The following is a 10,423-nucleotide window of genomic DNA, read 5'->3' as shown; positions in this document are numbered from 1 at the left end:
ATTCATTTCATTGGTAATAGATATTTATCTATTTGCTCTCTTATTATATGTCCATATTATTGTTAGTACCCTTATATTAAATTCATCTGCATGTACATTTTTAAATCACATAAAATTCATTCACACACAAAATTTAGTTATGTTTACAGATGATTTTTACTGAATAATTTGTTTAATTAATCAATACATTAATTTTTTAAAGAGATATTGTGTGACTGAAAAAAAATATATGTTGCCTCTATTGTTAAGTTCGAGTTGGGTTAGAAGTGAGCTCTTTATCCTAGTGGTGACTGATCTTTATTGACTTGAAAGTACCTCGGATGGTCAAAAACTTGTCATAGGGTTGGTGGCTCAAATACAGATCTATTAGTGCAACCATCGCCCAAGTGATTAGGTTGAACTATAGGTTTTGATGTTTTTACAAAGGATTTAAATTAGTTTTACATTGTAGTTTGACATGTGTCCAAGTGTAGCAAGCACGAATAGAGATTGGAGAACTCACTTGGAGCAGTCAAGGCGATGTGCTCTATGGCTTGGGGGTCTATGGAGATAAGATAAACTTGAATAGGGCAACCGAGGGACATCACGAAGGAAACTCTAGTGAGTTGTGAGAGTTAAAAGACCTATACGCATGGAGTGAGAGAAAATCTCAACTTAGATGGACCTGACCATTAGGATGATCATAATCAACAATCTAGTCAACTGAAGGTTGTTCTCAATCAGCTAGTGGTTGAGACGATCAAGTAGTCGACTTGAGAGAGTCAACTAGCAAACAAAATGGTTCCGTTCAACACTAAGGCTGAGATAAATCAATTGCTAAGTTAATCCAGCCGACTGGAGAGCTGAATCAATTGAGAAATTGACTCAGCTTCAGCAACTAGCAAACAAAATGATTATGTTCATAACTAAGTCATCTAACTAATCGACTGCTATAACCAATCAACTAATGGTAAGTTTTGATAACTAATGATACAATAGCAAGAATAGGAAGAAAAAAAAATCATTGAACTGCTGAGATGGCTTGATGGTAAGAACCAGGTATTTCTGAGATTGCTCGAGAAGGTATTAGTCTACAAGTTTTATATGGGGTAGAAATGAATCAACTGAAGATGCAAGTATAAATCTAATTAAGAAAAAACAATTAGTCGAACTGCTTAGTGTTATGATCAATTCACTTGAGATAAGAAATATAACTGATCTCATAATTGAACCTGAAAGAATTACCTCCTGACTCCAAAGCCTTCACTAGCTCTTTTAGAAAGAAAAGCAACTGCATAAACTGTCAGGAAACCTAGAACAGTCCACAGAGGCAGCAGACAAACACATTAGAAACAGACGGCATGCATTTAACATATTTGTCTGAGCACACAAACCTAAATCCATAGTAGCATACAGTAGTACAAATTTGTCACAGGGGACGAAGACGACAAAAATGCCACAGCTCCAAATGCTCCAATTAGGGAGATATCTTTGTGTCTGAGAGACAACTGCATAATTAACTCAAGAATAATACGGTGACAACACATGTAAGTGGCAGCTGCATAATGAACTCTGATTCAATGAAGAAAACTGATCAGAGGGATTCGTGAATCCAGAGATTAGTACCGTGAGTTACAATCATTAGGACTTACAAGATATGTACTACTGTCAAAAACAGGAGATACAGTGTGCATATCCAAAAATAAATTACTGCATCAGTTGTTCAGACTTCACAGCAGGGTTTGGTTTAAATCAACAGAAATGTTAGTAACAACTTCTATTCGGTTACTTGCATCATCATGGCCAGCCAAAACAAAACCAAGACGGAGCGAGTGATTAGAAATCAAGCAGTGAGTGACGACAACATGCCGCCACTCTGTGCTGGGGTCACCACCTCCCACCCGGGTCCTCTAAGTGGAAGGGCACAACTGCTAACTGGAGCGCCACCATCGATGGGTTCTACTAGGTCGCTCCGATCCATGACCCTGACCAAATCCTCCTGGCTGATGTCTGTTTCGATCTGTTTATCATCAGGATCCTCCTTATTCCGAAGCAATGCCAGCAGTTCTGATTCCTGATTTTAATCCCCCAAGGGGGAAAAACGAAAAGATACGCTAGATTATGTAATTGTGGGAAATGAAAGAGAAAAAAATCAACGTAACGAAAGATACGCTAGAGCATGTAAAGTATGCATATATATGATTATTTTTATCGACAAATAACAATAGACACTGCAATTCTACAAACTGATGTAATTTTTAGCTATATTTTTTCATATATTAAATTAGAAGATTAGACTGACCTCTAGTGTATTGGTTTTCTGCCGATCTTGCTGGAACTGTCCCTTAGCAATAACAACATGCTCCAATTTCATTTTTTCGAAGGCCTTCTTTATTATCCGTCCCTACAAGCATCAAGTATAATGAGCCTATTTTTCTTGGGAATTGTTACTTCAGATGCATTAAGGTTTAGATTCTCTTAAAGTTGCAATCTAAAAACCCTAATAGACATACAAAAATCTTGGTATACCTCCACAGAATGTGATGTTGCTAATCTATAAACATGGACTGGCTTTGTTTGGCCAATCCTGTGGCATCGATCCATTGCCTGCAGATCCATTTGAGGGTTCTATATTCCAGGAATCGTTAGTTAGTCTCTGACTCGCTATCAAAACTTTGAATTACTTTTCAGCTGCTCAATTCAAAACTAGTGAGAAAGATTACCCAGTCACTGTCGTACAAGATGCATGTATCAGCAGCAGTAAGATTGATACCAAGCCCACCTGCCCGAGTGCTGAGAAGAAAAATGCTAACATTGCTGTTTAGATCATTGAACGCCTCTATCTGTCAAAGTTGATGTATCTTTTAGTGCAGAAGAATGGCTGCTGATTGTTCTATTAGTCAGGAGCAAACTTGATTAATAAGCATCACAGGTAAAAATGGAACAGTTGCTGTTAGCAAATATAATTTTGGAAATTGGAATGCTGAATATCACTTATTTTACATGACAAACGCCAATGTTCTTTTTCCCATGCTTGTACTGAGCACATGAGGATAGATTTCAATCAGCAAGAAAATGCATAAAAATTTTCATACGGATGTCAATGGCCATATGTTTTCCAATGTCAGGAGATTGCACATATATGTCATTAAGCAAGTATCAGGCTATTAATGGATTGTGACAGATTTAATTGCAGGAAATCAAGAACAAATGATGTTACCTGTTTTTTTCTTTCATCCAGTTTAATTTGACCATCAATTCTACAAACCTCAAGGTGTTTCTCACTTAAGAAATAGTCAATGATGTCCAAAACTTTAGTCCACTGAGAGAAAATTAGAACCTGAAAAATGTGGTTTTATTGGGTTATAAAGGAACATATTTGAAAGGAATCTTTAACCAATCCAAAAAAACAAAGGGACATACTTTGTGCTTCCTAGCCAAGAGCAAAGTTAATAATCTGTCCATCAAGCGGAATTTGCCACACTGTTCTAGAAGTTTTTCAATAGGTGGATATAAAGCTGCAGGAAAGGAACAAAAGATAAGGTGAGGGTTCAGATGCAACAAAGGACATTAACAGACATGTATGGTGAGTGCAAGTGCATACTTGATTGATCATAAGCAGAATGCAAAAGATCAGGGTGGCAGCAATTCTTCCTAAGCTGCATCAGCAAGTTATTCAACTTCCCTTTCATGCCCGGTCTCAATGTTACTGCAATATAATCATGACATTGAAATAAAATATGCTATTGGCATCCATATTTTCTAGCTCTGCCAATTTACATAATAATCAAGAATTTTTTTTTCTTACCAATCTCTGCTTCTTCTTGCAAGTAATCTTCAAGTGTCTTATTGACCAAGTGCTCCTGTATATGTTTTTGGTGGTCAGTCATATTAGCATAGAGTATGATCTCCTTTTTTCTTGGAAGCATTTGCTCCACATTTTCCTTCATTCTTCTTAAAAGGAAAGGGCGCAATATTGAATGGAGCTTCATGACCACCTTAAAAAACAAAAAAATATGTATTCTTAAAAAATATAGATGATAAATATATACAGTCTAAACAAATCATAGATGACAACTGTAGAAGACAGTCAGCTAAGATAAAATACCTGAACCCTTTTTTTCTCTTCACTCTCCTCTGAGTTGCTATCACCATTGGCTTTGCCAGACAAATCAAACCTTTAAAAAAGAATGAATGCAAATGATAATTAACTTTAAACTCAACTATTTAAATTTCATAAATTAGATTAAACTAATACAAAAAGAGAAATAATAGTAGTATTTGATAGTTGATAGTTACTTTCAGAACTAAAATAAACATAGTCAACCCTAATGGTGCATTTGGTTAACGGATAAGAAATAGAATACATAACCCCACCCAAATAATACCATAGATGAGACTACAAAAAATAAGTATTTCTTAGTCTGATTTTGTTCTTATGTTTGATTGGCACAAAGAATAATTTTCACAATGAAAATACATAAATAACTCTTCTTACATGCACTATTTGGATTGACTGTCACAACGTTTAATTGGTCTATGTGACCCAACTAAGCTAGCCATCTCAACTGACCCAATAGGTCGGTTTAGCCCAACCAACCCAACTAGCCAACCGATTGTCCGGCCTTCCTTGCAAACTCAAGTTGACTGTCCACCCACCCAACCTAATTGCCTCAACTGTCCCACCCAGCCAACTCAGGTAGTTCAATAAAAAGGAAGAGGCTCTGCCTCTCAAATCCTTTTTGGAAAAAACAATGACACAAACTACAATTTTTTAAGATGAGAACAAGGTTTATCACTCAGGTTGACTGTCCACCCACCCAACCTAATTGCCTCAACTGGTTCAATAAAAAGGAAGAGACTTTGCCTCTCAATCCTTTTTGGAAAAAACAGTGACACAAACTACAATTTTTTAAGATGAGAACGAGGTTTATCACACCTCTCGATAATTCTCTACTCTTCTCATCTTCCATCTATGTGGTACATGTTCTCTCGTCTTTTCTCCTAGAGTAAATGCACTGTCAGACTCATAACAGCTTGATTCTGAAGTGAAACAAACTATAATTTTTGGAGATGAGAATAAAGTTTGCATGTTCTCTCGTCTTTTCTCCTAAAGTAAATGCACTGTCACACTCAAAACAGCTTGATTCTGAAGTGAAACAAACTATAATTTTTGGAGATAAGAAATAAAGTTCATCACTTTTCTCAATCTTTTTCTACTCTCTTCTCATCCCACACATGCTCCCACTCTCATCACTCTTCTGATCTGCATCTTCACCATCTGTTATCTTTCTTCTCTGATGTCATTCTTATCTTCTCTTTCTAACACTTAACTCACACAACTAAAATCAGAAGAGTGATAAATGCATGCTAACATAAGGTGCAAGAGAACTGAGCAGTGAGCATCTTGTAATCAAATTTTATGAATATCCATCAAGGAAATGAATCCTTATCATGTTTCAAACTCTTGATGAGACGAGAAAATGTCAGCCAAATTGAAATTTAACAGTGACCAAAGTTCAGCCAGATTGTTGTGCAGAGGAGAACAAATTTTATCACTTCTCTCAATCTTTCTCTACTCTCTTCTCATCTCACACAGGTTCTCACTCTCTTCACTCTTCTAATCTGAATCTTCTCCATCTTATCTTTCTTCTCTTATGCCATTCCTATCTTCTCTTGCTAACACTAAACCCACGTATAAAATCAGATAAGAGTGATAAACACATGCTTACATAAGGTGCAAGAGAACTGAGCAGTGAGCATCTTGTAATCAAATTTTATGAATATCATATAGGAAAATAAATCATTACCATGATTCAAACTCTTGATGGGATGAGAAAATGTCAGGCAAAATGAAATTTAACAGAGACCAAAGTTCAGCCAGATTGTTGTGCAGAGGTGTTCCAGTGAGAAGAAGCTTATTTTCCATTGGCAGGCGTCTCAGTTCTCTCAACAACAAACATTTTGAATTTTTCAACCGGTGTCCCTACCAAGAGATAGAAGGCAAAAATAAAAGCCACATACCAAAAGGTTCGCAGTAGTATTCACTGACAACTGACAAGGGCCATAACAAGAGCTCAGTTTATGAATTACCTCATCAACAACAACATACTTCCATCTATAGTGAGCTAGAAACTTTGCATCATGAAATGCAACCTCATATGAAGTAATGATTAGAGGAAATTTAGGGCTGATCTGCTTAGGCATTTGTTTCCTCCTTATCTCTTCTCTCTCTTGCTTTGTTCCATGATATATAATAGCAGTCATTGAAGGAGCAAACCTGATAAAGAATTCTTATATCAATTAAAGAAGTCTGCTGAATATGTCAACGAAAATTGCTTTACCTGGAAATCTCATTGACCCAATTTGAGAGTGTAGAAAGAGGAGCTATGATCATGTAAGGTCCATCCAAACCTTTTCCTTTAAGATGTGCAAGAAACCCTATTGCTTGAATGGTTTTCCCAAGACCCATCTGATCTGCTAAAATTCCATTCAGCCCATTTTGCCACAATGAGATCAGCCATTTCACACCTTTAATCTGATAAGGCTTCAATTTTCCTCCAGTCATCAAAGGCACAAGTTCAGCCTGCTCTTTCTCAGCCCTCACCTCCTCTGTCACATTAGCATCTTCAGAAGACACTTGTTCATTTGACCTTGTCAACATAGCTCTAACTGCAGTCTTGGCTTTCTTCTGAATATCAGTGTATCATTATCTTTTTAAACTAATTATTGAAGTAGGAAAGTAATGGCTTTAGCACATGCTTTTCTTGGAAATATTGGTTGGAACTATCGTAAAAGAGATGAGGTTAAAGATGTGCTATGCTAATGAGACAAAAAGTGTCCTGGTTATTGCATAATTAGCATACCTCTTAGTTGGCCTTAAAGAGGTATCTAAAATCATAGCAGATTTCTCATATCCAGAAGAAAAAATGCATATTCATTAAGAAGCTAGACATAGCAAAAGGCTTAACTAATCGTTCATCAGTCATTTTGATTTAGTAGAGAAATTGATTAACCTTGTAGATATTGTATTAGGCCACAACTTGAGACAAGAAAAATTATCAAGAATTGAATAAAATGCCAAGAGATTGCACTCCGGCAGAGTTCTAGAATGTGCTTGTAAACTAAGAACCACAGGCTGTGAGGAAATTTAATAGTAGTCAAACACAGTAAAGAATGCACGACAAAACGATACCAGAAAATTAGCTGTAACAACCATCTTTCAATGCATGATTTTGAACACAGGAAAGAATGCATGGGTTTAAAGAGGGCGTGTGAAGTAATCACCAAGGGACATTGTTACATCTCCACTCAACTATTCGTCTGAAATCCAGCTAAAGAAACTAACAACCATATTTAACTCGAATTTAGCAGTGATTAGTGCAGTAAAAAAGTGAGTTAATCTTGCACATATTTTACATCGTACTCAAGGAATTGGTTGGAACCTGACATAAACCACAATTTAGGAGCGATTGATGCAGTAAAAAGGTGAGCTAATCTTGCACCATATTTTACATCATACTCAAGAAAATGGTTGGAACCTGACATAAACCAATAAGCATTGAAAGGAAATACACCCTTAACACACGACAGTATGCAATAAGCAGCATATCTGGTAAAAAAAACTGGTATTTATAACTTTAAGCAACCTCGCAACAGTAGAGTAACATACAGAAAAGATACATAGAAAATTGTGAAAAGAGCACTCACGCTGTTATATTGAGTGGTAGGCTTCCTCTTGCGACCTCGTCCAGTCTTCTTTTCTGTTGGCTCATCCTCTGCCTCCACATGGTCCTCTGTCTTGCTCTGCCATAAAAAACTAACCATAAGAGTTTACCTAAATTAAACAACGTGAAACAAAGCTAGACCCAAAGTAATTACAAATGAGATATTATCCATCTTCTCTAGTAGGAACTCTGAGTATAGTTGGGTTTGTGTCAGTAGTTCATCCAACTTGCTGAATCGAAGCTTAGAGTTTAGACCATCAGGAGTCGCATCTTGCGTCATCCCCTCTTGCTTCACTCGAGCTTCCAGCATCTTCTCCTCTTCTTCGGCCATGGCATGCGAGACTAAGGATGCGTCCCCATTCTTTGCCTCCAGTTCGAGTGGCAGACTGGAATCTTCACCAGCCACACGGCTCTCTCCAAGGTCGCCGATTTGATGCTTCTCTAGCGCAGACTTAGCGTTACAAATTTCCTGTTTCAACGATCATTTAAAAAAAAAAGGAAAAAGGAAAACATCAACATCACGCCGAAAACGACAGACTCCAAAATCGAACAACAGTGCAAGAAGCAACCTCATCTTGCAAAACGGACGTCGGGGACCTCGCATCTCCATCGATCAAAACCCCATTCTCCCTCTCCTCCATCGTTTTTTCCGAACCCTAAAAAACAGGCGAACACAGACGGATTGAAAAAAAAAAATAGAGAAATTACTGAGATCAGAAGAAATAAGTCTTCAAAACACAAACAAATCCACCAAAAATCAAAACCTAGATCTGTTCTACAATTCGGACCTAAATCGCTCGAAAAGAGGGAGAGAGAGAAACAAAGAGATTTCCAGTGGCCGTGCGATATTTGTAGGGCGCAGGGGATCCGAATTTGAGCGGGGAAAATGTAGGCGTGGAGGAAGCGGATTACTTTAAGAGGCTTGTGGATGGACATATTTACAGTGGAACCACTGCGTGTGAAAGCTCTTAAAATTCCGTTTGTTTAGTCTTCAACTGGAGATGACCGTTGGAGGGTGAAATAGTAAAGACGGAGGAGGGTAGCATTCAATTGGTCTCGTACTCCGCAGCAGCAGCAGATTTCTTGTCACCTTCCATAGGAAGAAGTGAAGGGAGATTTTTAAATATTTTTTTAAAAGGAAGTAGTGGAGTTTTTTTTAAATAAATAAGTTTGCTGGTGGGTGATAGCGTATTTGTTTAAGCACGTTAAATAATATCTTTGTTTAATATACGTAGCAGGCAGCGTTTGATGTAATGGCAGGTAGGGCCGGAAAAAATCTAAAAAATCCCGATCCTTCTCGAATTTCATTCCATCTTCGATTCGAAAATTTTCCAATTTGATATTTTCCTGATCCGAAGATTCAAGATTTTTCTCGTCCTGGCCACTATCAAGAAAGGGATCGGAAAAAAATTTTCTCCTGATGGGAATCCTGTCTCGACCTAATTATATTATAATATTATTTTTTTATATTAAAAATATTATTTTTTTATATTTTAAGTATCTAATCATTATGTTTGTTTTTTTTTATCTCATTTTTCTGATATTTCATCATAATTTTATTTCTAAATAATTTATTGTCAATATGGGAAGAAGATTGTCAGTTAGTTTATTATTTTAGCATATGAAACTGATAAAATGATATAAAGAATAATTTTTATGATTATTTTTCCTGTAGGTTGAATCCAAGTATTCCTAAGGACTAAGGGGCTGCTTGTTTGGGGGGTTTGGAATGAGAATGGAATGAAACATGGTGTTTGGTTTGGAGAAATAATGGTGGGTCCCACGGATTCATTCCTCTAAACATAGAAATGGGCCATTACCCATAGGAATGGGTGGTATGAGAATCATTCCCATTTCATTATTATTGACAATCAATCCTATTCTCATTCCGTTTCCTTTACTCGAACCAAGCATCCCCTAAGGTTATCATATCATCAATTTATTATTGATATAATAACTAACATGATAACTTTTTTTTTAGATTTTCTTGTATTAGGTATAAAGTATAAACTAATTTGTAGTTTTAGTTTTTTTTTATTAGTTTTAATTTATGATGTCCTAGGAAAATATTTTAATTTTTAATGGTTATGTATCACGAAATTGTTTTAATTTATTTGTATTGTACTTAAAAATTATTTGAGTCTCCATAGATATTTTTTTTAAAAAAATATTTTTCAGGATATTCTTACGGGTCCCTACTCGATCCCGAATATTCGGGATCCCGAACATTCAAGTCCCAACATTTTTCAGGGGCGGGATCAGGAGGAAAAAAAAAATCTCAATTCTTATCGGGACGGGTATTAGATAAAGGGGATTACGGGATGATTCCCGACCCGATCCTATCCCTAATGACATGAAGATATATTTATCTCTATATTCGTGATACTAAGAGTCGTTAAGTTAGCAATTTTTTTTTATCTAATATATATAAAAATTAGAATAATAGCATGCACACTTTTATACTAGCGATAATTGACGACATTCGAGACATAGTTAAAATCAAATTTTTTTTTTTTAATCTCACTTATCTGCGTATAACAATTATAATTTTTTCTCTGTGATTCTATATAAGACGATACTGATTTCTATAAATTAATATTAAGATAGTGTTACCACTACTAAATCAACACAAAGATGGATAAACCAGCATCATTTAGTGCTGGTCTACAAACATATCGAAACTGATCTTTACATACCAACATCAACTTTTGAGTTAT

General features: G+C 36.2%; 1 protein-coding gene across 2 annotated transcripts; it reads right to left on the bottom strand.

The window, feature by feature from the left end:
- Nucleotides 1-1,527: 1,527 nt before the first annotated feature.
- Nucleotides 1,528-8,589, bottom strand: LOC122002791 (ATP-dependent DNA helicase DDM1-like). 2 transcript variants are annotated; one of them, XM_042558115.1, is made up of 16 exons: nucleotides 8,495-8,589; nucleotides 8,276-8,362; nucleotides 7,861-8,175; nucleotides 7,690-7,785; nucleotides 6,324-6,670; nucleotides 6,073-6,259; nucleotides 5,790-5,965; nucleotides 4,088-4,157; nucleotides 3,788-3,977; nucleotides 3,584-3,688; nucleotides 3,403-3,497; nucleotides 3,200-3,319; nucleotides 2,703-2,822; nucleotides 2,509-2,607; nucleotides 2,282-2,383; nucleotides 1,528-2,053 (listed from the first exon to the last, which is right to left on the bottom strand). In XM_042558115.1, exons 2-16 carry the CDS (start codon nucleotides 8,345-8,347, stop codon nucleotides 1,823-1,825), a joined length of 2,325 nt encoding a protein of 774 aa, XP_042414049.1. In that variant the 5' UTR covers nucleotides 8,348-8,362; nucleotides 8,495-8,589; the 3' UTR covers nucleotides 1,528-1,822. The 2 variants fall into 2 exon arrangements, with proteins under 2 accessions (XP_042414049.1, XP_042414050.1); XM_042558116.1 differs by having other exon boundaries at nucleotides 8,471-8,542.
- Between the last annotated feature and the right edge of the window lie 1,834 nt (nucleotides 8,590-10,423).

Source organism: Zingiber officinale, chromosome 7A (assembly GCF_018446385.1).
Source record: "Zingiber officinale cultivar Zhangliang chromosome 7A, Zo_v1.1, whole genome shotgun sequence".
In the NCBI taxonomy this organism is placed as follows: domain Eukaryota; kingdom Viridiplantae; phylum Streptophyta; class Magnoliopsida; order Zingiberales; family Zingiberaceae; genus Zingiber; species Zingiber officinale.
Note: the sequence above shows the minus strand (reverse complement) of the source record. Positions and strands in the feature narration are given on the sequence as shown.

Bases quoted from the DNA above. Each gene is read 5' to 3' on its own strand.
- LOC122002791 (XM_042558115.1), bottom strand. From the start codon at position 8,347: ATGGAGGAGAGGGAGAATGGGGTTTTGATCGATGGAGATGCGAGGTCC. The intron at 8,176-8,275 runs GTTGCTTCTTGC...TCGTTGAAACAG, and splicing joins CGTCCGTTTTGCAAGATGAG to GAAATTTGTAACGCTAAGTC. The intron at 2,384-2,508 runs GTATACCAAGAT...TGATGCTTGTAG, and splicing joins CAACATCACATTCTGTGGAG to GGACGGATAATAAAGAAGGC.